Below are 25,220 nucleotides of genomic sequence, written 5' to 3'. Positions count from 1 at the left end.
ATATTTTCTTGTTTATGATCCCCAGTCTCCACCACCATCTCCCCCAAACCATCCTCCATCATCACTTTGCTGTTGAGACCAAGGGTCTTGCATGACTTCGTCATCTCCCCATCCTGGTTCTTCATCATACCCCTCCATTCCCTCAGCACTAGGAGGATACCTTTCCGGATCATCTGAGCTTTCCTGAGATGGCTGTCGGCCATATATCTGCTCGTCCTCTGACATTCCCGCTCCAGCAGCTCCGGCTGCTGCAACTGCTGCCACCCCGTCGGAGGGCTGCACGTCCGACGGTCGACGTTGAGTAGCATCCACTCCTCCATCTCCACCTCCCCAGAAGACGAATGGGAATCCCATACCACTGAAAGACACGTCATTAGCCTGATTCACGCGGAAGCATGTGCACCACTCACCCGCTACCTGAATGTCGTGAGAAGTAATCGAAGTCGACTATGAGGAGGAAAGAGTTTTAGCTATGTATCAATCGCCGAATGATTTTTGTCAGAACTCACTCGACACTGCTGTAGCCAGAGTCATAGCTCTTTGGTCTAAAGTCAACCCTCCTTCCTTCCCTTCCGGCAGGATCAGTGATTGTCCCTGTACGTTGATGTTTGATCCTGGTGGAAGATCAAGTTCGGTACCAGCAGCATCGAACCGAATAACGTATTGTCCTATAAATGGGATTGATTAGGTTTTATGTACACCTGTAAGAAAAGAGGCAACTTACCAGTATCCGTGAACAACTCTCTTCCTATACCTCTGAAATTCCTATTGATCGATGCAACGAGACCTAAAGAGTAACGTGAGTGCCCTCCCTTTGGAGTACGAGGTAAGATGACCAAAACTCACGATCATCTCGATCTTTCAACCAAAAATCCCAAGCTAAGAATCCACTATCCACTTTGGCGAATTGCTTGAACGTCTCTTCTTCTCTCCTGTGGTCGATCGATAGTCAGCCTCAGCCAGGCTCATCTTGAGGAAAAATCTGAACTAACCTTTGGAATAAGTTATATCGCCTTCGCCATGGATGCCATTGTCTAGATCAAGATAATATAAGTAAGGTACTATCGTGTGATGAAGGGGATATGGTTGACTCACTGTTGCGCTTCCCCGACTAAAATACCCTCTGATCCTTCCTGAGCGTGTACGAATATTCTCGAATTTATAAATGCGAACGGACGGCGAATCTGTCACAGGCAGGGATTCAGCTATACCCTCAAAAGGGTATAAGACCAGAGACATACCCATAATACCGGTTTACCGTATCTATCCATGATAACAGCTCTGAATGGTCGATGAGTACGTAAAGCCTGTCGTGAGATGGCAGATAAGATGGTTTGTTCCTCTTCCGCCAAACTAAACGCACTGTCAGCTGAGAGACTAAAATAGCAATATTGGTGATATGGTAGACTTACAATCCGACATGCTGTCCATCAGGTGAATGTATAGCATATCTATTGGCTTGTTCAAACTATCCAACCTCTTTCTCATTCAGCTAAAAATCGCCCAGAAGGAAGATATTGAAACTTACACCCATAAATACGTTCAGCATCTCCAGCTGTCTGACGATCACCAAACTCTCATGAGCTAGTAAATCCCTGGCAGCGTGATTATCCTGGAGTATACCTTGAGGATCCGGTGGGATATAGACAGGTCTGGAAGGGACGGGAGTCTGGAGGGTAGATGGATCATATTGGTCGAAATCGTATTGAGGGTATGGACCTGGTGATGATTGGGGTTGAGATGGGTCGGAGGGTTGGGAAGGTTGTATAGGTCTTCGACGAGGTCGAATGTGTCCTCTTGGTACTGCACTCGGGTCAGCTATAGGCGTTCAAGCCGCTTGATAAAGTAAAAGCTCACGTCGATCATCTTGTCGGAGGATTGGAAGCGTTGTTGTTATCCCTCGATATCTGGGAGTGAGAAGCTGACGACTCGGTCCAGCTATGGCGGACTGTCTCGCCAACTGGCGTATCATCATAGAGACCTGTGCTGTATGTGATGAACTGTATACAGCGCTTGAAAGAGGATATTCCAAGATGAGATACAAGATGCAGCAGATGTGATTCTATTTGTGTCTTTTGCCGAGATGCTTATGATGTTGATGACGTTTTCGGCGAGTTTCCATTTCTGCGGTGGCAAATAAATCAAACATCATGGTGGAGGTTGTTCGTCAACCCTTCGCATGCGTTGATGATGAGGACTCTTCGATGGTCGCACGAACATGATGAAACAGCCAAGTGGTGCAGTGTGATGCATGATAGCTACTCTAAATGTACAAACACTCTATTGGCCAGACCTCTTCCTCCTGGCAGCAGCCACTCTCCTTTGCTTCTCCGCCTCTCTGGGACTTAGCTGCCTGGCAGGTGCGGTCGACGTCGGACGAGCAGCAGCAGGGGCAGCAGGGGCTTCAGCAGCACTAGAAGCTGGAGCTGGGGCATTCTCTCTTATCCTCTCAACAGATTGGACTGAAGGTTGAATTCTACTTCTAGCCAAGAGCGATTGTTCTCGGAGTTTCTGAGCTTCTTGATCGGCTTGCATCTCTCGAGCTTGAGCCATCCTGTTATCGAAGAAACCTTTCGCAGCTTTGATAGTGTCCTTCCAATTAGGGTTCTTGAACTCTTTTTGTCCAGGAGGAGGTGGTACGACAGGTGGAGTAGGGATGTTGAGGATGTTTTTCACGATTTGTTGTCGTAGGATAATGGATTGCAAGAGCGTGAAACCGGTCGAGAAAGTCCAGTAAAATAGGATAGCCTATAAAATGTATCAGCGTGTTCGGTCTAGTATGGAAATGATTCAACTCACAGCCGGGAAGTATGAGACGACGGGTAGAGATGCGATAGTCGTCATTTGGATGAAATTCTTGATGTGGGCGGTTCTTTCTGGTGATCCAGATTTCTGAGCTGTACCCATACCATCCGCACCGTACTATATGAGAGTCAGCTTGATGTCATACACATATCAGGAAAAACTCACTTTGAATACCAGATTGGTGAACAACAAGGAAGTAAGGGGAAGGATGTAGTATGGATCCGCTTGTGTAAGATCGGTAACCCATCCTATACCACCCTCCTTCAGCTGAGGTAAAGGTAAGTTTGCCAATCCTCGGATAATGTTAAAGAATGTCAAGAAGATGGGTAATTGAATGGCTGGTAGAAGAAGTGCTCGAAGTGGATTGACATTGTGATCTTTCATCAATTGTCGCATAGCTTGTCCGGTGAGAGCTTGAGCATGAACATCTCCCTTTGATTTAGCCTCCTGAGCTCTTTCCATCAAGCCTTGTATCTGAGGATTGACTGCAGCGAGTCGGACATTGTGTTTCTGGGTTGACACGAGGATAGGTGAAAGAGCGAGTCGAATGGCAACGGTGATGGAGGCGATAGTAGCCCACCTGCAAAGGATATCAGCGAGAAGGAAGGTGGATATTGTGTACAATTACAACTTACCATGGTAGTCCAGTAGTCGTATGTAACCCTACGATAGCATCCGTAAACCATCCGGATATACTGAAGAAACCATGTTCATAACCCAATAATTTTAGATCTGACACCTGCATGGCAGCATGAACAGCTTCAGGTGACTGCAATACCTCCTCTAATGGTTTACCGGAATTTAAAATCAGATCTGCAAGTGTCGGTGTTACTCCATCTGCTGGTGGTTGAGGTAACAATGAGGGGTCGACAGTTGGGGTAGAGGTTAAGGATTCAGGTAAAGTAGGTTGAATGGAAGAGGCTGATGTGAAATCTGGATGACTTTCGGATAATATTGGTTCAGGCGGTGTCTGAGAAGTCACAGGAGGTGCTGAGGCTGCGTGTATGGGTTCCTCTATAGGTGCAGCTTGGGGAGATGCGGTTCGCCATGGTGTCCAAGAGATATTCCTCGACGAACCTAGGAGAGGGGAGCCAACGGAAAGAGCAGGCAGGGCAGGCCGCTTGCCAAGAGCTATGGGAGAAGGCTAAGGAGCGTGTGAGTCAAAGTCACATGCTCGGGCTATTCCTAGATGACTTAGATGACTTACTCGTACCGAGGCATAGGATAACTGTCGGATAGCTAGTGGTTGAGGAGAAGAAGAATGAGGTCGAGCGACTCGGCGTAAGGCTGTTCTTGAAAGCATTGTAGCGTTTTTGGGTAAGGTCTATGGGCCGAAGAAATCAATGACAGCCACTTGAAGATCTCCTTGTATGAGTCCGTTGCTCAATAGCTACGACGGGTGTGGATGAGGATACAAGCAGTAGCGACAAAGTCAAGAACTCGGTATGCATCTCTCGAAAAAACAGTGAAGGTGGAGGGAGAGTGAGGATGATGAGCCGAGTGCCACATGCGGGTATTCACTCGTATGGGTGATATAATTCCGTCACCCATGTATAACCAGGTGGCTCTCATTGGTTTATTGGTTTAGCCAGAGCGGCGAGAGCCTATACCACTACTCACATACATACGATTTCAATCTCAACATTTACACCTAAAGCATCTCGGGGCTATCTCTCTACACTCATCGTCGTATAACACCTAATCAAACCAGTCAAAATGGCTACCACTCTCTTGCCAGGTCTACGAAACGGTGTGTAACAAATATGCCGTGCAGATGGTGTGCATTTACTGATATATCTCCATGTCTCTAGGCGTCCTTGCCAAGGCTTCATCTTCGACCCTCCGACCAGCATTCGCGATCGGTTAGTGTTCGCTTAGATCGGATGCTTTAGACTTGTATAAAGGATGTTGACGGAATGATGTGTGTATACAGCTCGACCGATCTCCAACACTGCTATCGCTCTCCGACCTAACACCCCCACATCATCTATCAACACCGCCGATTCATCCCCTTCCACCACCACACCTGCTACCGCCATAGCGCAGAGGGGAAGCAATCAGTTGAGTTTGGAAACCCCAAGGAATGGTGCCGGTGAGTGTCATATGGTCATGGGATAAGCCGATCGAAAGAATACGAGAAAAGTCTGGGGAAAATCGAACATCCCGCTAACATGAGCTTTATTGCAGAATATGTGCTCTCGACGCTCGACAAAGTAGTCAATTGGGCTAGACAGGGATCGATGTGGCCAATGACTTTCGGTCTCGCTTGCTGTGCCGTAGAGATGATGTGAGTCAGCTGAAACGATCAGATCAGTTGAATCCGTTGATCAAGCTGATATCGTCGTACAGGCACATGGCTGCTGCTCGATATGATCAAGATCGATTGGGTGTTGTGTTCCGAGCTTCACCTCGTCAAAGTGATATCATGATTGTCGCTGGTACATTGACCAACAAGATGGCCCCAGCGTTGAGAAAGGGTAAGTCAGCGTATCAAGCACAATCCATAAATACATCAACTTATGCTAAATCTTCGACACAGTATACGACCAAATGCCTGAACCTCGATGGGTCATCTCGATGGGTTCATGTGCCAACGGTGGTGGTTACTACCACTACTCTTATTCTGTTGTCCGAGGATGTGATCGAATTGTACCAGTAGATATCTACGTGCCAGGGTGGTGAGTAGCTTGGGACCATCGAAGTCAATTATGAGATATATGCTGATGTTGCCTGAAGCCCTCCCACTGCCGAGGCTCTTCTTTACGGAATGCTTCAGTTACAACGAAAGATGAGAAGGAACAGACAAGGTGTACGATGGTACCGAAAGTAGACGGGTGCGCGATCATGCAGAGTGGTGCAGTGCGAGAGAGGCCTAGTGTCTTCAGAGGAGATTACGACTTTTTGACTTTCATTTCCAATCTTTATATCTTTTTTTTCTGTACTTCCTGCATCATCAAGGAATGTATCATGCATCTATAGTGCTCAACAAGTGGTATGCAAGCAGTGCATCGACGAGAGTATCATGTCTTGGGAGTGATGAATATATGTATGATGTGGCGAATGGTCTGATTCCTGCGTGCCTGGACATTGGATGAAATGAAGCAGTTGAACGAGTTTGTTCAAAAAGTTGAGTTTGTTCAACTCTGACATCCTTGTATTCTTCTCTGTCCACCTTCCTACTTTCCTCCTCATCACATATTCTTTCTCTTCTCAAGTCCTCATCCTTATCATCAACGTTGAGCACTGCATCGGACTGGCCACGTAGTATCTGCATCATATACCCGACTTCGAAGTATCATCAAGCTTGGAAACCGATTGAAAACAAAACACCGGAACGTACAAGAAAAAACCCGCCGTCATGGCGTCTTCCTCTCACCTCACCGATATACCTCAAGCAGTACGAATAGCTGCCAGTATAGATCCCAGTGTGAATGCTGAACTGAAGCAGCAAGCGATAGATTATCTGACAAAGGTCAGACAGCTCTCACAGGAGACCTGGCAGGTGAGTCCACCTTCCTCCACTTGCTCGTGTGAGCAGTATAAGCGGCGATATCATGGAAGGGAAATTTGACGTGTACATACATTTATAGGACTGCCTGGCACTCTATCTTCAAGGTGCAGGTGCTGCTGGACCATCCAACCCAGGCAAAGATGGAAAGGAGAAATTGGAAACAGACTTGAGGATGTTCTGCGAGCAAGTGGTGGATACGGCTTTGACTCAAAGGTGAGTCTAATGAGCGGAGTAACAAGGCTGACTTGAACATAGTGATATACCATCTGAGGCTCAGAAAGCCATGTACACCGCGATCATCGAGTTTGTCGAGACTGAATATGTTCAAGGCCCTTGCGAAGGTGGTCAAGCATGTAAGTGAAGTCGCATAAGAAATACGAACAGAGCTCACATCAGCTCAGTCCTTCGAAACAAGCTCGCTTTCACCATCGCTCATCTTTTCCTCAACTCTTATCCCATCACGATCCCAACCTTCCTTCGTCCTCTTTTCGCCCTTCTGACACCAACATCTTCCAACTTTCATCCCGCGCTCCTCACTCTTCGTATACTCACGGAAATTGCTCAGGAAGTGCACGACGTCACACTTAGAAGTGCTCGAAAGTTTTCAAAAGATAGGCAACAGCGCGATGGAGAGGTCAGGGATGTTATCAGATCCAGTGGCGATGAACGCTTAGCGATGGAAGGCATGTTGGGCTTGGTGGAAAAGGGATTAGACGCACTGGAACAGGGTGGAGAAGGAAAGTGGTTGGATGTGGTGGAGACAGCTCTGAAAACAATGGTCACTTGGACGCGTAAGTGTATTTCATGCTCTGCAAAGAGCAAGAGCTGACAATGATGTAGCCTGGGTGGACCTCGGGGTCAGCTTACAACCTAATACCCTCTCCTTGTATCATCGACTTCTTCGTTCAAGCCACATCCCTTTGCGGACTGCTTCAGCAAACGTAATTAAATCGCTCGCTGCCAAAGGTGTACAGGATCCTCAAGCGAGGTTAGAAGTATTGAGAGTCCTTGATATCGTCTCACTGATAGATCCGTTGGAATCGGAAACGAGGGGAGTAAAAGATAACGAGGAAGTGGTAGCTTTCCGGGCAGCTGTAGCGGGTGTCTTAGCTGCCTTCGGGACAGAGCTCATCGCTTTCTCAGAAAATGTAAGTCACAAAGGTTCGGATGGAGCTGACAGGAAATAGACTGAAATCTCAGAACCTTTACGGAATGAGGCAGAGAGCATGATGACGCTTGGGCTTCCTCTCTTACTCCGATTCTTGAGCGATCGTCAATATGAAGTGCCCATTGCCGTTGCCCCTTTCGCCTCGGATCTGCTCAAAGTGGTAAGTTCAGAATTTGTCAAGCGTGGCTGATTACCTTGGCAGTATAAACGAATCTATAAACCTCCTGTTATGCCTCCTCCCGCGAAAGCGGGACAGCCGCAACCTCCTGCACCCAGTCCTCCACCTCCCCTTACCCCTCAACGGCGTGAATTCTTGGCTTCTATGCTGGACATCCTGATTCGACAATTAGCTTGGCCCGAAGATGCCGAATGGGAGGCTCCTGGTAATGAGGAAGACTCAGATGATGAGATGGCGTTATTCCGAACATTCAGGATAGTGAGTTGATTTTCGAATGGGAGTGTCTTTTACTGACCCTTTGTAGCATTGTCGGGCCTACATCGAGTCGATTGCGCAGATAGAAAAGGGACTACACACAGAAGTTGTAGCGAGGATTGTGGTAGCTACACTGGATGCGTTCCAAGCAGGTGGTCCATCTGCTGTCCCTTGGCAACAGGCTGAATTGGCGTTACATTTGATCTATACTTTTGGAGAATTATCGAAGAGTGAGTGAACCATGTCATGACTTTAGCTGACAACCATTCAGGCAACACACGTGCCGGGTTCTACGATCTTCCACCCGAAGTCGCTACCAAAGCTGCTCGAGATAAAGTGTACCGAGTAAGCGTCAACAAATCCATATCCAGTGGGCGTTCCACACCAACCAGCGATATAGCTGAGGCCGAGGTGGATTACGGAACCGCCAAGGAAAACTTCGATTACGATCAATATCCGCTCTCCCCTCTTGGAGAATTGCTCAAACGATGTATGGCTTCGGGTATATCCACCTATCCTCATCCCAGCGTAACCCTTCAATACTTCGAAATCTCAGTACGATACGTGGAATTCTGGAGGTACAAGCCGGAAGCGATTCAACCGATGTTCGAAGCAATTTTGGATAACAGGTGAGTCAAGGAGCACGGAAGCAGAGCTGACAATGGTTTAGAGGTGTACATCACTCTGACCAATATGTTCGACGTCGTTGCTTCTATCTCTTCCAAAAATTATGCAGGGATTGCAGAAACAGCACCGTTGATGCAATGGTACCGCCTATATTGGACAGCATCAAGGTGAGTAACTGTAGTGAGGACTAAGGCTGATTTGAGTAGGATCTTATGGTAATCAATGCCGATGTGCCCTCCGCCGACTCGCCTGACGAAGATTCTCTTGTCAAAGCCACCACCGGCAAGTCGTATGCTGTTGACCAGTTGTATCTCTTCGAGGCCGCTGGTCACCTCATCTATCTCACCAAATCAGAACCAGGTAAACAGATTCCGCTTTTGGAGACGGTCGCTGGACCTTTGATGAGCGGGATGGCCTCTGGGGTGGAACGATGTAGAGCAGATCCGAAAGATCTCCAAGCGGTACTTCAAGTTCACCATCACCTCATGGCACTTGGTCATCTGGCCAAAGGCTTCCCCATGGTGTCTGATAGTCAGGTGGAAAAACTGCCTTATACTCCAGCCTTCAAGCAGATGACGGAAGCTTTGCTGCAAGCCTTGGACGCTGTGAAGACGCAAAGAGTGGTCAGGGATGCAGTAAGTCATTAACTGGGTGATAAATGAGCGCTGACATTATACAGGCCCGATTTGCTTTTGCTCAATTCGTTAATGCCATCGGTTCGACCGTTGCTGAGTTGGTCCCAAGATTCGTCTCCGTCGTGGTCACCGAGTATGAACCTTCGGAGCTGGTCGATTTTATGCTGTTCTTGGGATTGTTGATGCATCGATTAAAGGTGAGTCTACATTGTGTCGGACCAGTGGCTGATTTCATAGAAAAACACCTTCGAAACTATGGATATGCTCCTTCTCCCTCTTCTCTCTCGAATCTTCGCAATCCTGCAACAACCGATCACTGGCACCGACGAAGCACAAACTCATGCTCGACTCAAAGACGCTTACCTCACATTCTTCACTGCACTCATGAATGCCAATCTCGACGGAGTTTTCATCACTGAACGAAACAAGCCTGAATTTGAGAACCTTCTCACCACTCTTTTGGGTTTAACGCAAGATTGCTCCGACCCTGGCTCTCAACGATTCGCCTTTGGGTTCTTCGCTCGAAGTGTAATCGCTTGGGGTACTTCTCCCGAAGCAGCGGCTCAGCCTTCAGTCTTTGCTGATAGCGCAATGTCCGCTTTGAGCAAAGCTGTAGCTAATGGGACAGCAACAGCTACCAACCAGCACTTGGTAGCCAAGGAGGATCGAGCGAAGCAAGCTTTACCAGGTTATGAAAATTTCATCTATCAGAGATTGGTACCCGCTTGTTTCGAAGTTCCAGCGAGGAAGGAGTTCAATATCAGAAGTAGCACTTTGGTATGTCACCTCGAACCATCAAGGAATTTTGCTGACACTTGTTGTAGACCCTCTTTGAAATGGCAGCGTTGGTCAGAAGCACCGCTCAAGCCCGAGGTCAGGAAGCAATCAACTTCTTAATCAATGATCTCTTCCCTCGATTGAACTGTCCTCCCGATATCGCCAACCAATTTGTCGATAGATTGAGAACTCAACAAGCCAAAGATTTCCGAAAGACCTATACCGAGTTTGTGAAAGCTATGAGGGGTTAGGTGGAGAATGCTAAGATTGTTAATGCCCATCACGAATCATGGTTTTTTATAATTTGCATATATACTATTATTACATTTTCATCCTTCTTCTTCTGTCCATCATTCCATCGATATATCTCCAGAGAAACCCGTATCACCTGCATGCATTATACGATCAACATGTGCACTATCCATATTTGCGGTTACAGCGTTGACTCACCTCTATCCACCAATAGGTCCAGCACCTCCAACTTCTTCCTTCTTAGGTTCTTCGCCTACCTTCTTCGTCTCCTTGATCTCTTGACCGCTAACATTCTCTTTCGACGCATCGCCTGCACCCTTCTTTCCACCTGCATTTCCTACTTCACCTGTACCTACTTCCGGATCGGTTGTACCAGTCTTGGTACCTGGTCCTTTACCTTGACCGGCGGGATGAGGGTCAGGTGTGGAAGAAGGTAATGGAGTGTGATTATCGGCTTTCTCATCTTGGGGATCTCCGTAGCCCGCCTGTGTACGTCTGAGAGCTGTGGAGTGTAAAGGTCGTACGAGAGCGACACGAGAGGAGAGGGGTCGGACGGGTCGAAGAGCGAGTCTGAATGACATTGTGTGTAGTCTGATAAAAATGGTGCTGTTAAGTGTTTGGACAGAATATTGCTGTTGGCTGTTGGCTCACTGATTTCTTGCGTGTTCAGTATTGGTTAGGTAACTTGTTTATCAATGAGAGGTGATCATCTCAATATATATGCATTATATACCCAAAGTCACTAGACCCAACGAGACCCAGAGTATGACGATATGGTGACGATTTGAATGAATGAGATCGCCGATCGGGAAACTCAAATCTCGCATCTTGGGATCTTACGTTACTCGAGTGTGATCACACTTACTTCCGCTGGAGTTAACAGTGAAACCGCACCTTCTTTCATTGTTTGCTCAGCTGTATGTGTGCCACCGTTTCTGTACTTGAGCTAATCCGAGAACAATCAATGCACTGGCTGCTGCAGAGCCATGGGCGACTTCATCGGCGCATTGTACTGCGATCACTGCACCAGGGTTGACTGCGTCAAATGCTGTACGAGATTACTGATCGTCATGTTCGTCGCATGATGAACCGTTCAATCAATGCCTCACGTGTGGAGAGGCTCGAAAGAAAGACATACCAGAATGCCCACTAACATGTCAACTTGGCCATGTGCAATCTAGGCCTCCTCGCTGTTACTGATATTGCACCCGTTTTGTCAGTTACAGCTCAAACCTTCCCTGTTGCTTCCTAGCTCCGTTTCTGAAGCGGTAAATGATAATGACTGATTTATCGCAGGGTCTGATGGAATGAAAAACACAGCTCGAAGTCTCTATTGATGAGCTCCAGAGCACTCCTGGGGCTGTCTAAATGGGTATGCGACGAAGTTGTATCAGCGAAGATTGGCAGAAGCACCCATCTGCCGAAATTGGTAAGTTGACATGTCCATAAATTATCCACTCGACCCCTTTATTTATTTGCTTTTGGTGCAAAATTTGCTATCGGTGCAAAGATGCCCAATCACCCTCTTAACAGCCTTGTCGCTGGAATATTATGTCAGCCTAGCATTGGGAATTGGAGGACATCCACATCTTCATTTCATCTTCCTAAACCTACCTCAGCTGGTATCACATTCCAGGAGACCCTCGGCGATACCAAGTTACTGTAACTATTGCCCCACAAGACTTTCATAATCTCTTATCAACACTCACCGGCAAGTGAGAAGTCTTTTGCTGCCTTTCAGTGCTACAAACAGGTTGACAGAGTTACCTACTTGATCTGAGCGCCTCAGCTATCTGATAAACCGGATAAATCGGGTAAACTACGGATGACGTCGCGTAACACACAAGTTCGGTAATCGCACAACGAAAGTTCAAGATCATCGTATGATAACGATCAACATATAGCGTTTCCGATATACAATACAGTCCACGAGCCGTCTGCAAGGCCATCATGCGAGCGAGTTTACTTGTAGCAAGAAATCTGCATAGATCAAGAGCGCTTTCGAGGATAATATATGGCTCAGGTTTTCCACGGATAGGGACCTCGATCAAGCCGAATATCCCTCGATCGAGCGGACCTTCCAGTTCCGCAAAAGCTCACATTAGTCAAGCCAGTCCATCTAATCAAGCGAGACATGCTCAAGTCAACGCTCAACTACCAGCACCCACCGATCTACTGGAGCTATATCGAGGTTTGGTAGCGAGTGGTAGACTGAAATGGGATGACGACCAGGTCCGATGCGTTATGAAGGTATGTGAAAGACATACCAAGCCCCAATCATGCTGAGTCTCTCCCACAGCTCCGACAACTGCTGGCTACTCTCGAAGACTACTCACCTCCGATAGATCTAGTCGCCAAGCTAACACCTTCAGCGCCGTTCATCGCGCAAGATGTCAAGCGGAAGTCTAGCTGGCTGAAAGGGAAAGAGAAGGCTGGGGAATACCTAGGGATCGAAGTCGACTCTGGGGATGAGGAGAAGAAGCTTGTCAAGGTGCTGAGCGGAGAGGAAGAGCTTGCAAATCTTACTACGCCCAAAGGTATCCTCTTGACTGGCCCTCCAGGTGAGTACGATGGATCAACGACCATCCAATTCGGTGCTGAACCATCGCAGGAACCGGTAAATCACTACTTTTGTCACTCTTCTTTCAACTCTTACCACTTCCCAAACGTCGAGTGCACTACCACGCATTCACCCTTTCACTGTATAGACAAGTCTTCTTGGAGCTCGAAAGGAGAAAGAACGCGCCGTCGATAGTGGAAGAACTGATGCGCAAGACGGAGAATATGGAGCTGGCAAACAAGAAAGGCTGGAGAACTGTCTTCGCAAATGGGAGATGGGATGAAGAGGGGAATGAAAGATCATGGGCGAAAGAAGAAGGAATGGCATTCATCAGTGAGTAACTTCGGGACTGAGTTATGCTGATTTACGGCAGTCGCAAGAAATATGATTTTGGATTATCACGTTCTCTAGTGAGTACTCTTAACACGTGGACTTCGGACATTGCTAATCTCCCATGCAGCTTTGACGAATTCCAGCTAGTCGATGCTTCTTCTGCTGCGCTCATCAGAGATGTTCTCTCATGGTATTGGCGGCTGGGCGGGGTGGTTGTGGCTTGCTCTAACAGAGTACCGGAAGATCTGTATCACCACGGGGTACAACGGGATAGGATGATAGGATTTTTGGATGCACTGAAAAGTAGATGTGAGGTGGTTCAGGTTGATGGCGGAGTGGACTGGCGTGCAAGAAACGATCACGAACCCCATGAGGTACTGTTGAAATGGTATAGCCAAGATGATGAGAGCTTCGAGGCCGCCTGGCAGGAGAAGACTGAAGGATTAGCTGGTGAGTGTCATCATCAGTAGCTTCTTGGGCTTCATCAATAATTCAAACAGTTGTATGTGACACACCACCATAATCATCATCTACGACCATAGAATGAATAAACTACCGCATCCCGTTAGCTCTGCGAAGTCAAGCTTCACGTCGCTTGGTCAGTACCAAAGTCGGGGACGATTTGGGAACCCCGAGTGTCGTAGTTGCGGAAGATTTGTTCTTTTTCACAATCGTTCGGTGTTATTTACTGACATACCAGCCCTTCATACAGTTGGACCTACTCAAGTCTCGGTATATGGAAGAAAAGTCCCGGTCCCCGCAGCTGCAGAGGGAGTTTGTCGCTTCACCTTTGCCGATTTATGTGAAGAGGTGAGTAAGCTTCCCATTGGTAACCGCTAATCTGTGTGCTTCAGTCCCTTGGCCCAGCAGACTACTTGACGTTAGCATCTTCATATCATACTTTTTTCATAGATGAGGTGCCTGTGCTCTACCTCAAACACAAGAACGAAGCTCGTCGGTTGATTAACCTTGTTGACGCTTTGTGTGAGTCACGTTCCGCTCTGTAAGAAATGTATTCTAACAATGGCTATAGATGAGTCTCGGTGTCAGATATTCATCCGTTCACCTGCAACAACGTCGACGCTCTTCTTCCCAGATGCGTTGGATTTAGAGGAATCTCAAGTAGACGAGATGACCAATGACAGGATTATGGAGGCTGAATCTCTCTCCGAAACGCTTGCTACGCCTTATCGACCGAATGTCAGTCTATACAATACTACCACCCCTGCTAAGAAGGAGAAGGAAAAACTGAAGGAAAAGCGGAGCGGGAGTTCTTTTAGCGTTTTAGGGATTTGGACAGGAGAGGACGAGAGGTTCGCATATGTATGTATCAGTCTTGATACCTCTCCGAAGTAACGGCTGATAGTATCATACAGAAACGAGCGGTATCTCGTCTGATCGAGATGACCACTTCACCCACATATGCTGCCGAAGAATGGTTACCCTTAGATGAAGAAGCAAGGACATGGGAGAACTCGAAAAATCCCACCACCGCACATTCAACCGTAAGACGTGCATCGCTCGGTTTGGGGAGTGCGGAAAAGGCCATAGATGATCTAGCCGTGGAAGCTGGCTATAGTAGACCGGAAAAGCTGGAAAAGCCAGACGTAAAGGCTAGGAAACCAGCGCCTAAGATCAAGGAGCAGCATATGTGGGGAGTTGTTGATGAATGGGGAGAAAAGGCAGGCAAATGGGGTAAAGGAGTGAAAGCTTACGAGACGGAAAAGTCTGATAGATAGCAGGATCACATGTAACCGATTTTGCATTGACTGATGATATTTGTACAATTTTTGATACGATCCAGATCGGCTATTTAGACTTTTCCATTCATTCGTTCCTGTCCGACGACGAATTGTCCATCTTACTTCGCATCTTCAATGCCTTGATTCTTGAACGCTCCGCAAGCAGGGACAAGCACATCTTTGAAACTCTCCCTCTCCACCCATTCTTCCCAGAACTTCCTGACTTTAGGACCAAATCTGTAACCACCGAGATGAGGGATCAAAGAGTCGATACCGGTCGCATCGGGCTCTCCACCGGCGATGGAGATGAGGCGTGTTATCCATGAGACGGTGTGAAGGTCGGCGAGTGACTATAAGACTGTCAGATTGTTGAGTATCTGGATAAATGAAAGAACATACGATTTGGTCTCCGAGAGCAAAGGGTCCCTTGAATAAACTCTCGAGCTTTTGGAAAGCATCTGGCAGAGATTCCGTCCATGTTCTCTTACAAACCTCGAAGAATTGAGCTTCCTTCTCCTTTCCAGCTTTACCATTGTACAACTCCCATATTTGCTCATTGGATTGTACCTTCTCCTCCAAGAACTTCACCGATTTCTGTTCCCATGTCAAGCTTCCCTCCTTTGGCGCGACGGCAGACTCTGCAACCGCTTGCCTAGCTTCTTCCAAATAACGTTGGAGAGCTTCTCTCCTGATAGCTAATGATTTTCCGGGAGGACGTTTTGCCTTGTCTCGTAGTTCTGCTTCATCCCTGGCAGCCACAGCGACAAAGTTGGGATCTACCGTATAGACATGGATAAGGTTGATGATTTCGTCGGAAAGACCTTTGCCTAAGATACCTGTCGGCACATAGCATATGGTGAAATACTGGTCGAGTGGCGAACATACCTTCGATAGTGGCGGGGCCAGAGTGGGAGCAGGCTTTTCAGCATGTTGGATATGGCCCGAGCTGGCGCTTCGAGCGTGGTCGAGGAAGTCACAGATTGACTATAAGGAGAGAATCAGCTATAGCCCAAGACCTCATGGGAATACTCACGATGGTGTCTTTCAAAGAGCGATATCTAGTGTCCACATCATTACCGGTAGTTTCGAGTGTAGGTACGACAAGAGTAGGAATGGTTCCTGCCAAAATCTCAGCTTCAACCCAGATCTATCTAGTCGTGATGCTCTACTAACCATTGAAGTTGATTCTGAAGAGGTGACATCAAGTCAGCTACGGATGCTAAGCTTGCTCAAGGTGTAAAACTCACTTCAAGTAAGATGGGGCGAAGTTCTTACAATTGTCGTCAGCGCAACGACCGACCTCATGAGCGAGATTCATTTACTTACTTCTCCTTTGGCTGTGAGTAACGGCATCAGTATCTGTATGATCTGTCCTGATCAGGGCGTTTCAAGCACTCACTGATATCCACGTATTTGACAATGTATTCATCGCTGGAATAGCCTTTCTCGTGCAAGCACAGTTGAGGGACGGTGGACCATACCGAAGTGGGCCAGCTTGATGGACCAGGGGAGTCAGCGCAGTTCGTGATTGTCCGGCATGTGACTCACGAGTACAAGATAGCTTTTGGCAGGGTGTCGGTGTCTGCGGTAGTCATTGTGATGGATATGGGGTTAGTGATAGTCGACGGAATGACTGATCGTATACATGTAAGATGTCAGGATGTCGAGTTAGCAGCTGCTGGTACTAACTAACCCAGCGAGTCTGAGGACGAACACGTGGAGAGGGATCATACGTCATTCCTTGGTGGAGGTGGTCAGAAGGGCTGAATTACGTAAATGACCGGGTATCGCGTGATCGGTCAAATCCGCCTGAGCGCATGGATCTCACATGCAAGCGCATCCACATGTACTGTACCTCATAAATGTAAATTTAGACTAGAAGATCATGCATGTCCATTGTTGCATCTATCAGGAAAAGATCAAAAGACGAAGCTGGCTCATCCTGCTCGACTTGCGCTCTCATCCCTGTTATCTCCCCCTCGCAAACGCCGTTCCGCCTGAGAGGTGAATTAAAAGGCAGAAGAGACACTGTTGGACGGCCCGTAGCAGACATCTAGATGAACAGAAAGGAGCAGAAAGGAATACCACTAGTACTCACTTTCTGAACACGACTCATGCAAAGGGTTCTCCATCTCGGTTCCGAACATCATCAGTCCTTCATCAGCTCTTCCCTTGTCGCTGAATCGCTCATCCCTTCATCGTCTCACTTGCGTCCGATTCGCCTCATCGCTCAGACACGATACAGCTTCGCTCGCAGCTTGGCTTAAGCCTCACGGTTCAACCCCAACTCATTGGACACCATGTTCAACCTGATTCCCATCATCAGCACAACTTTTATTCCTCTGGTATCGTTGTCCTCATTGACAATCTATCTATCGACACATCCTGCTTCTCCCATCTACACTCTGTTTCAGAAGCGTATCGCCCTACCCACTCATCAGGATGAAGATCTTAACGAACGTTATGACATTCTCGAAAAAGACCCTTTCAATATCGAAGATCCTGTAGTATGCGAAGATGGTACTCCGGTTGATCCAGAAACGTTCTGGGCATCGATGAGACGACGAAAAATAGGCGTGTTACTGTTGATGATCCCACCCCTGATCTGCAACATCCTCTTGCTCATCTTCGCAATTATCGCTCACACACCTGATCAAGATGAAAAGACCCGATCGATTATCCTACCTTCGCTTCTTCTGCCATCGCAGATAGTTACCCTTTATCTCGCCTACTGTCATATCTCTCAGAACGAGACTCAACCTCACTGGGCTACGACCGTTCACCTCTCGATCGATATCTTCATTCAGTTTATGGTCCTGGCTTTCCTCGCTCTTCTCCCTTCGACACCACTCCCGTCCGCTCCTACCGGATTATTCGCATCATTCGCCCGTATCGATGTATTTGCAATTCCTCATTTCACCCCTGTCTCGCTTCTCAAAATGCTTCTTCCTATTCTCTACGTACTTCCCCTCCTTACGATCCTCTCCGTGCGACGGGGTCCCCCTCTTTATCTTCCCTTGGACGCCATTTATCCAAGCAAGATCATCGAAGCAGTACCTTCGGGAACGGAGTCTCTCGATAATAGTAAACCCAATGTTAGCGCTGAAGTTCAAGCAAATGTACCGGAATGGCTTTTATTTGGTTACGCTACTCCCGTTATACGTAAAGGTTATTATTCAGATAGTTTAGATGTTTGGGATCTTCCAATTTTACCAAAAAGTCTTCGTAAGTGCAGTGCCGCATTCGATTATCGTCACCATTGTACTGACATGACCTAGGTGCTCTCGTTCAATACCGACATATGAGGGGAATATACGGGAGACCTAAGGGTCGATTCGGACGTAAAGAGGGGTTCAACCTTCTATGGAAGGTAGCCAAAGCTAATTCAGGGCTGCTATGGGCTCGTAAGTATCAGACTCTGGACCAAAATGTGCGCTGACTAACGAATTGTTCAGAAACCCTCCTTGCTACTGCTACCGCTTTCGGATACTATATACCACATTATATCTTGCTGAAATTCGTGGAGTATCTCGAAAACGATCCCACACGATCTACTCCCGCTTGGGGCTGGCTGCTCTGCTTTGGATTGTTCATGTCGAACGCCATCATGTTTATCGCTACCGGAGTGACTTGGTCGATCAGCTCTACTTATCTGCAAGCACGAATCAAACTCCAGCTGAACACGCTGCTCTTCAGCAAGACTTTGCGGAAGAAGGACATCGCCGCAGCTGGCGACGATAAAGGACAAGTGGGAGATGTCAAAGCGGAGGCAGCTAAAGACCAGAAGAAGAAGGAAGCTGCAGGCGAAGATGGACCTGAGGATGAAGAAGCCGTCAGCTCCAAAACTCAGATCATGGTAAGTCCCACTTCTAGTAGCTAGGGGTGAAGCTCATCCATCGCAAAGACTCTATTCACAGTCGACGTTGATCGTGTCACTGATTTTGTATTCCATCGTGAGTTTCTTCATGGGGTCATTCGCAATTCTACTGACAGAGTTCATTTGAAGTTTTTGCGGTCGTCGATTCACCTTTAGAGCTCCTTGTGTAAGTGTTTTGGCTTTTTACTCAGGCGATCTTACTGACCATGCCACAGTGCGAGCGTTTTCGTCTTCAAGCTCTTAGGCATCTCCGCCTTGTATGGACTGTTGACCGCTATTTGTGAGTCACCGCTTATCGTAGGAGAATGGCACTGACAGCGCGACCAGTATCATTACCTCTTAACCACTTCGCCTCAAAGATCGTTGTCAGAGCACAAGAGAACCTCATGAAGACGAGAGATCAGCGTACAGCTTTGATGAATGAAATACTTCAGGGTATACGGATGCTCAAATTCATGGCATGGGAACGGTCATTCGAGTCTCGTATAAAGACCATCAGGAAGAATGAGTTATCTTGGCAAGCTCGTAATTACCAGATCGAAGTGGCATTCAATTGTATGTCTATCCAATGAAGAGCTGTGCGAAAACTAATGCAGCTTTCAGGTATCTGGGCTCTCACACCGGTACTCGTTACTGTCGTGTCTTTCCTGGTAAGTCACCCCGCTATTCTATCACCAAGTCACGCTGACCATGCCCGCAGCATTACACCCTAGTGCGCGGCAAGACACTTACCCCATCTACCGCCTTCACGTCGGTCGCTGTATTTGCCGAATTGAGATATGCTCTCAACGCTCTGCCCGAGACCTTTATCGAAGCTTTACAGGGTAAGTGCGGAGCTGATTGGAGCATTTGATTCGTGAGCTTATACTCAACCGCTCGCAAGGTTTTGTCTCATGTCGCCGTATCGAAAAATATCTCTCGCTCGCTGAGGTTGCGCCAATTGACGAAAATGATGGTCAAGGAGATATCGTATTGTCGTCGGCCACATACACATGGCCTCGGGATGACTCTGCGGTTCCTGTCAACCAAAATGGATCATCTCGATCAACTGCTACGACTCCAAAAAATGCTTTCACTCTTGCCGATCTCTCGCTCAGGTTCCCGAAAGGAAAGCTTTCTCTGATTTGCGGTCGACTTGGTGAGTGAATGTGTTTACAGTTCAAGCTGACGGAAGCACAGGATCCGGAAAGTCTCTACTCCTGGCGGGTCTGCTCGGTGAAGCCGATCTGCTAGCTGGTCAAGTTATCTGTCCTCGATCTTCGCCAGACTCAATGGGCTATTCCGAGAAGGAGATATCTGACACAGACTGGATTATTCCCAACCTGGTTGCTTTTGTACCTCAACAAGCCTGGCTTCAGAACGCCTCGATTAAGGACAACATCGTTTTCTCTTCACCTTGGAACTCGCAAAGATACCAACAGGTCATCGAAGCTTGCTCACTGACCACTGATCTGGAAATACTTGAGGATGGTGATCAAACGTGAGTGCGAAAGTAATCAAAGTGTCTATTTCGTAGCTGAATCGAGATTCCAGTGAGATTGGTGAGAAAGGATTAAACCTTAGTGGCGGTCAGAAAGCTCGAGGTTGGTCCCTATGGTCTTATCATACGTCGTGTGTGATGTCATCAAAGCTGATGATCCATGTACAGTGTCGCTTGCCCGTGCTGTGTACAGCCGTGCTGGCGTGTTGTTGCTCGATGATGGTACGTTCATGATAGTGTGGCTTACTAAGTGCTGACACATCACCCTAGTTCTGAGTGCTGTAGACGCCCATACAGCTCATGCACTCATGGCAAATTGTCTGCAAGGCCGAATACTGGAAGGTAGGACGGTACTCCTGGTCTCCCATCATACTGCGTTGGTCTCACCCGGTGCCGCATACATCGTTGCTCTCGAGAACGTGAGTGAGCACCTCACTGAAAGCCTAGCTAACGAGACTGCAGGGTGATGTGAAATTTTCCGGGACTCGGGACGACTTCGTAGCCTCCGGACTTATGGCCAAGCTAGATGAAGAAGATCTCAGAGCCAAACCCACGGAAGGTGAAGCTAAAGAGGAGAAACTTGTGGACGAAACCGCCCTCAAATCTACCCACAAGAGTGTTATCAGCTTGAGTGGGGCTACAGGATCTGATCCTGGCTCGGAAACCAGTTCACTGGCGCCTGAAGATGAAACGACTCTCGCTAACTCGACTGTCGATGTCAAAGCCAAGGTTCCTCGAAAACTAATAGAAGACGAGAAACGTGCTCGAGGCAGAATCGCGTGGTCCGTATGGAAGACATACTTCGGAGTGAGTACTGTGATCATGGGCAGGACAGGGGGACAAGTGCTAAATTTGCTTACTATAGGCTCTGGGAGGACCTTTTTGGTGTAAGTGTATCATTAATGAGATTCACCTTGTCTGACTTAATTTTCAGGGTTCTTCTTCATCCTTGCTCTGGCCATGGCAATGGTCGTCCCAGTGGCCGAAAAGGGTTGGCTTGAGTGAGTGTCGCCCTTAATATCGAACCACTTCGAGACTGACAGAGAAACAAAGATATTGGACAGGTTCAAATCAGTCAACGGCCCAAGCCGGACATACCGCCCAATACTTTGTTGTCGGTTACGCTGCGGTCAGTTTCATTCTGCCCGCGTCATAACCTTTAGCTGACGATAGCATAGATCACTATCATTGGAGTATTTGCTTCCAACTTCCAATATGCTATAATCTATCTAGGCTCACTACAAGCAAGTAAAAAGCTACACAACGGTGAGTCATCGTCGATAGGCTCACCAGACACTGACTTCCTTCCAGCAATGCTCGAATCCGTCTTATTCTCCACGTTGCGATTCCATGACACGACTAGTCGAGGCAGATTGCTCAATCGATTCGGCAAAGACATCGAAGGTTTGGACTCAAGTACTGCTGATAATTGTGAGTAAATGCCAACCTGAACATGGGTGCTGACTCGTTTCACAGTCGTCCGAAGTCTTACACTTGGACTGAATGTGGTTGTGACATTTATTTCCATCACTTACGTTGGCGGCCTTCCATTCATTCTCGCGGGAAGGTAAGTCCACCCCGGATGTATGAGTCAAACCAGCTAATCCTTGCCTCGTGCCAAGTGTCATCATGGTAATTTACTATCAGGCCGGATCCATCTACGGCCAAACCTCTCGAGATATGAGACGACTTGACTCTGTCACTAGGTCTCCACTCTATTCTCTGTTCGGTGAGACAGTATCGGGAGTTGCAGTACTGCGAGCTTTTGGAGCGAGTGAGTCTGGTATCTTGTCGTGATACAAATCGACAATACTGAAAGGAATACAGGTACGATATCTTTGAAGCATATGATGAGACTGGCGGACACGAACGTCTTAGCTTTCGTATGGTCATGGTGAGCCATTAGCTGCCTCTGTTTCGTTTATATGCGACGCTGATATGCTATCCAGGACGGTCAATCGATGGCTTTCGGGTGAGTCTTAGAATGGCACTCATATTTCTCCCACTAATTCCATACAACCACAGCTCGTTTCAATCTTCTATCAGCGGTTCTGGTCGGTCTTACCGCAGTTGCTGTACTTATCGCCCCAGGAGTGGATGCCGCAATGGCGGGTTTCGCCTTGTCCTTTGCCGGGACTATCTGCCATGACCTTCTGTTTGTCGTGAGACGATTTGTGCAGCTCGAACAGAGTATGGTTGCAATCGAGCGTCTCAAAGAGTAAGTCCAAAGGTGGAGCAAATGGCCAAGAATACTCACCCAATACTGCAGGTTCACCGATCTTCAACGTGAAGCTGCTGAATTCGTTGATCCAAGACCTCCTGCGTCATGGCCGGAATCAGGGGCTATAACCGTCGAGAAACTCATTATCAGATATGCTGTTAGTATCTGATTGCCCCGTATAGATGTCAATTGCTGACGCATCGATAGCCCGATCTCCCCGATGTACTCCATAGTATCAGCTTTACAGTAGCCCCTCGTGAAAAAATTGGTATTGTCGGTGCGACTGGTTGTGGAAAATCGACTCTGGCTTTAAGCTTTTTCCGTTTTGTAGAAGCCACCGAAGGTACAATCGTCATTGACGGGATTGACATTTCCAAGATTGGTCTTACCGACTTACGCAGTAGGGTGACAATCATTCCTCAAGATCCGACAATATTATCAGGAACCCTTCGATCGACCTTGGACGTTTTCGACGAGTACGATGATGCTGACATCTATGCGGCCTTGAGACGAGTCCATCTTATCAAAGACGATGAGCCTCTAGGTGAGGGCGTAGATGCTGAAGATGAGGAAGGCAGGAACAAGAACGTGTTCAGAGACCTGTCCAATCCCGTCAGGTAAGTCATTGAGGCTAACAGTAAGGAATATCACTGATGTCATTGGCAGCGAGGGAGGAGACAATTTCTCCAGCGGAGAGAAACAACTTATCTGGTGAGTGAATCTGAAGTAGGAAATAAGCAGAGCCTCTACTCAAGTCTGTCACTCTTGTAGCATGGCCCGAGCTATATTGAAGCGGAATAAGATCTTGTTCATGGATGAAGCTACTGCTTCTATCGATTGTAAGTACGATTATTTGCTAGAGGCAGGTCAGTGTCATTGACCTATACGTGTGCTGTGTAGACGAAACGGATGAACTCAGTAAGTACCTCTTGATTCCCATAGTATCCTAGCTGATGACAAGTTACATCAGTCTCAAGAACAATCCGAGAGGAATTTTCTGACTCTACGATCTTGACAATTGCTCATCGTATACACACGATCGTGAGTTGTTGGAGTGCGCTTGCTTGAATCATGATAGCTGAAGTGTGCTTTGGCATCAGATCGATTTTGACAAAGTCCTCGGTAAGTCTTGCTATTTGCACACCGATAAAGAGCTAACTGACTTTCCTCGAAGTGATGGACCAGGGTCGGATAGCCGAATTTGCTAGTCCTGCTGAATTGTTGAGAGATCACAAATCCAAGTTCTACGCCGTGAGTGACATCATATCGCATTCATGGCCCGCAAGCTAACAGAGCGAACAGTTGTGCAAAGCCACCGGTCGGACTGAATTTAAAAACCTCAAAGAGTTGGCGATGCAAGCCGAGAGGAAGAAGAGAAGATCTTGAGCGTACGGCTTTCGGATGTTCCCATAGAAGGACTACAGTATGCATATCATAACATAACACCGCGACTCCGGCTACCATTGATTACTTCTTTGTCAACCTTTCGTACTCCGATTGCCAGTCGTACTTGGGATCGTATCCAAGCATCTCTCGGGCCTTCTTGATGCTGATACCTCCTTCTCTTGGGTTATCGGTTTCAGGTTCCCATTTGGTGTCAGGGAAAACTTTCTTCATAAGCTCAGCAGTCGGCACGCGGAATGCGTTGTCAGCATTTGCAATGTTGAAAACGTGAGCACCCTTGAGCGAAGACTCGATAGCAAGCCTGAACGCTTGGGAGCAATCCCTTGCATCAATATAGCAGAAGCCGCTAAGCGAATGGTCATCATCATCAGTAAGGGGAAATGAAGTTACAGCTATAGAATGTAATGATACTCACTTCCAAGCCCTGGTCCATGGGTCATTTTGCCAGTTCTCAAAATCGAGATACTGCTCGGGTATCATGACGTTACTCAATCTGATATTGATGATTTTGGCTTCAGGATTCCATCTGGTGTATTGTTCTCCCATCTTTTCACCAAGCAATTTGGCGAGAGAATAACTTGATTCTGGTCTTTCGGCATCTTCGCGGATAGGTAGCCTTTCGGGGATGTGAGGGTAGAAGGGCATACCGAAGACTGTCTCTGAGGAGGCGATTGCAAGATTGGTGATGTTGAGTACACGGGCAGCTTCCATGATGTTGTAGGTCTGTCGAATGTTCGTATGGAAAATGACATGGTTTGGCTAAAATCGCATGATCAGTTATACCCCGTGCATGGCTTATTAGTACGACCTCTTACTCACTGCTCGAGAAGGAGATGGGATGGCTGCAAGATGAATCACAGCGTCTACACCTTTATATCCCGAGTCAAGATCAGAAAGAGCGGCGATGACTTGTCCATAATCTGTCAAATCGACGTGAACAAACTTGGCAACTTTTGCCTCTTCAGGTGCTGGCGGGCTAACATCGACTGTAAATGGATGTCAGAGATGTATCCAGAATGACCAGGAATGGTCTCACTCACGATTCCAAACTTCCCAACCATGCTCTACCATCTCTCTAACCATATATCGACCTAGTTTCCCGGAACCACCTGTAACGATGACTCTCTTCTTACGTTGCGGAGCAGGCTTCGAGGGGTCCTGCAATCGACGCTCCGAAAGGGCTTCTCTGCTGGTGAACGATGATGGTGCGCTCATATTGGATCGATGAAGTTCAATTGGACTATCTGATCGATTTCTGTATCTGGAAAAACAGGCAGAGGGAGCCTATTGAAAGCTTGTTTAGAATATATGTACAGGATAAGAAGTGGAGGGAGGCCCATCGAGGTGACAATCTGAATGATCTGCCGGGCCGGAGGGCACCGGTGAATGAAAAGG

At 47.5% G+C, this 25,220-nt stretch overlaps 11 protein-coding genes and 1 non-coding gene across 12 annotated transcripts; 7 read left to right on the top strand and 5 right to left on the bottom strand.

Moving 5' to 3' along the window:
- Positions 1 to 12: 12 nt before the first annotated feature.
- On the bottom strand, positions 13 to 1,972 carry I203_102466 (uncharacterized protein; the record flags this gene model as incomplete). Its single annotated transcript, XM_019149842.1, has 11 exons — positions 13 to 358; positions 411 to 447; positions 510 to 668; positions 725 to 787; positions 847 to 932; positions 993 to 1,034; positions 1,096 to 1,184; positions 1,242 to 1,353; positions 1,413 to 1,468; positions 1,529 to 1,803; positions 1,858 to 1,972. The coding sequence occupies 11 exons, from the start codon at positions 1,970 to 1,972 to the stop codon at positions 13 to 15; spliced, it is 1,380 nt and encodes a 459-aa protein (XP_019000940.1).
- A 308-nt stretch (positions 1,973 to 2,280) lies between these two features.
- I203_102465 (uncharacterized protein) lies at positions 2,281 to 4,108 on the bottom strand (the record flags this gene model as incomplete). Its single annotated transcript, XM_019149841.1, has 5 exons — positions 2,281 to 2,748; positions 2,800 to 2,922; positions 2,971 to 3,385; positions 3,441 to 3,949; positions 4,013 to 4,108. 5 exons carry the CDS (start codon positions 4,106 to 4,108, stop codon positions 2,281 to 2,283), a joined length of 1,611 nt encoding a protein of 536 aa, XP_019000939.1.
- A 413-nt stretch (positions 4,109 to 4,521) lies between these two features.
- I203_102464 (NADH dehydrogenase [ubiquinone] iron-sulfur protein 7, mitochondrial) lies at positions 4,522 to 5,635 on the top strand (the record flags this gene model as incomplete). The annotated part of the gene is made up of 7 exons (XM_019149840.2): positions 4,522 to 4,555; positions 4,617 to 4,667; positions 4,739 to 4,897; positions 4,993 to 5,092; positions 5,155 to 5,282; positions 5,345 to 5,483; positions 5,542 to 5,635. 7 exons carry the CDS (start codon positions 4,522 to 4,524, stop codon positions 5,633 to 5,635), a joined length of 705 nt encoding a protein of 234 aa, XP_019000938.2.
- A 528-nt stretch (positions 5,636 to 6,163) lies between these two features.
- Positions 6,164 to 8,550, top strand: I203_102463 (uncharacterized protein; the record flags this gene model as incomplete). The annotated part of the gene is made up of 9 exons (XM_065517109.1): positions 6,164 to 6,307; positions 6,396 to 6,529; positions 6,572 to 6,669; positions 6,718 to 7,107; positions 7,157 to 7,468; positions 7,517 to 7,644; positions 7,687 to 7,920; positions 7,967 to 8,151; positions 8,289 to 8,550. 9 exons carry the CDS (start codon positions 6,164 to 6,166, stop codon positions 8,548 to 8,550), a joined length of 1,887 nt encoding a protein of 628 aa, XP_065373927.1.
- A 206-nt stretch (positions 8,551 to 8,756) lies between these two features.
- On the top strand, positions 8,757 to 10,207 carry I203_102462 (uncharacterized protein; the record flags this gene model as incomplete). The annotated part of the gene is made up of 5 exons (XM_065517108.1): positions 8,757 to 9,179; positions 9,224 to 9,331; positions 9,417 to 9,752; positions 9,855 to 9,956; positions 10,004 to 10,207. 5 exons carry the CDS (start codon positions 8,757 to 8,759, stop codon positions 10,205 to 10,207), a joined length of 1,173 nt encoding a protein of 390 aa, XP_065373926.1.
- A 201-nt stretch (positions 10,208 to 10,408) lies between these two features.
- I203_102461 (uncharacterized protein) lies at positions 10,409 to 10,789 on the bottom strand (the record flags this gene model as incomplete). Its single annotated transcript, XM_019149838.1, has 1 exon — positions 10,409 to 10,789. One exon carries the CDS (start codon positions 10,787 to 10,789, stop codon positions 10,409 to 10,411), a length of 381 nt encoding a protein of 126 aa, XP_019000936.1.
- Positions 10,790 to 12,158: 1,369 nt separating this feature from the next.
- I203_102460 (uncharacterized protein) lies at positions 12,159 to 13,109 on the top strand (the record flags this gene model as incomplete). Its single annotated transcript, XM_065517107.1, has 3 exons — positions 12,159 to 12,458; positions 12,508 to 12,769; positions 12,820 to 13,109. 3 exons carry the CDS (start codon positions 12,159 to 12,161, stop codon positions 13,107 to 13,109), a joined length of 852 nt encoding a protein of 283 aa, XP_065373925.1.
- Positions 13,110 to 13,152: 43 nt separating this feature from the next.
- I203_102458 (uncharacterized protein) lies at positions 13,153 to 14,840 on the top strand (the record flags this gene model as incomplete). The annotated part of the gene is made up of 6 exons (XM_065517106.1): positions 13,153 to 13,178; positions 13,229 to 13,551; positions 13,814 to 13,911; positions 13,956 to 14,085; positions 14,135 to 14,424; positions 14,478 to 14,840. The coding sequence occupies 6 exons, from the start codon at positions 13,153 to 13,155 to the stop codon at positions 14,838 to 14,840; spliced, it is 1,230 nt and encodes a 409-aa protein (XP_065373924.1).
- On the top strand, positions 13,633 to 13,747 carry I203_102459. The gene has a single exon (XR_002021909.2). It is a non-coding gene; the product is annotated as a 5S ribosomal RNA (ribosomal RNA).
- Positions 14,841 to 14,962: 122 nt separating the features above from the next.
- On the bottom strand, positions 14,963 to 16,438 carry I203_102457 (uncharacterized protein; the record flags this gene model as incomplete). Its single annotated transcript, XM_065517105.1, has 8 exons — positions 14,963 to 15,193; positions 15,243 to 15,827; positions 15,877 to 15,962; positions 16,017 to 16,030; positions 16,091 to 16,113; positions 16,170 to 16,180; positions 16,243 to 16,337; positions 16,392 to 16,438. 8 exons carry the CDS (start codon positions 16,436 to 16,438, stop codon positions 14,963 to 14,965), a joined length of 1,092 nt encoding a protein of 363 aa, XP_065373923.1.
- A 705-nt stretch (positions 16,439 to 17,143) lies between these two features.
- Positions 17,144 to 23,807, top strand: I203_102456 (uncharacterized protein; the record flags this gene model as incomplete). Its single annotated transcript, XM_065517104.1, has 34 exons — positions 17,144 to 18,068; positions 18,122 to 18,247; positions 18,299 to 18,699; positions 18,748 to 18,796; positions 18,850 to 18,886; positions 18,936 to 19,000; positions 19,048 to 19,275; positions 19,324 to 19,370; positions 19,421 to 19,544; positions 19,604 to 19,849; positions 19,900 to 20,200; positions 20,254 to 20,303; positions 20,369 to 20,422; positions 20,471 to 20,619; positions 20,663 to 21,007; positions 21,066 to 21,087; positions 21,135 to 21,201; positions 21,254 to 21,329; positions 21,379 to 21,466; positions 21,512 to 21,631; positions 21,677 to 21,767; positions 21,823 to 21,974; positions 22,028 to 22,094; positions 22,150 to 22,172; positions 22,226 to 22,418; positions 22,470 to 22,578; positions 22,629 to 23,038; positions 23,088 to 23,132; positions 23,193 to 23,260; positions 23,322 to 23,339; positions 23,392 to 23,462; positions 23,522 to 23,543; positions 23,596 to 23,672; positions 23,724 to 23,807. 34 exons carry the CDS (start codon positions 17,144 to 17,146, stop codon positions 23,805 to 23,807), a joined length of 4,950 nt encoding a protein of 1,649 aa, XP_065373922.1.
- An 81-nt stretch (positions 23,808 to 23,888) lies between these two features.
- I203_102455 (uncharacterized protein) lies at positions 23,889 to 25,040 on the bottom strand (the record flags this gene model as incomplete). The annotated part of the gene is made up of 4 exons (XM_019149834.1): positions 23,889 to 24,171; positions 24,241 to 24,584; positions 24,645 to 24,811; positions 24,866 to 25,040. 4 exons carry the CDS (start codon positions 25,038 to 25,040, stop codon positions 23,889 to 23,891), a joined length of 969 nt encoding a protein of 322 aa, XP_019000932.1.
- Positions 25,041 to 25,220: the final 180 nt, after the last annotated feature.

The sequence above is a fragment of the Kwoniella mangroviensis genome (genome assembly GCF_000507465.2).
Source record: "Kwoniella mangroviensis CBS 8507 chromosome 1 map unlocalized Ctg01, whole genome shotgun sequence".
In the NCBI taxonomy this organism is placed as follows: domain Eukaryota; kingdom Fungi; phylum Basidiomycota; class Tremellomycetes; order Tremellales; family Cryptococcaceae; genus Kwoniella; species Kwoniella mangrovensis.
The sequence above is the reverse complement of the archived record's forward strand: the minus strand, read 5'-3'. Positions and strand labels throughout refer to the sequence as shown.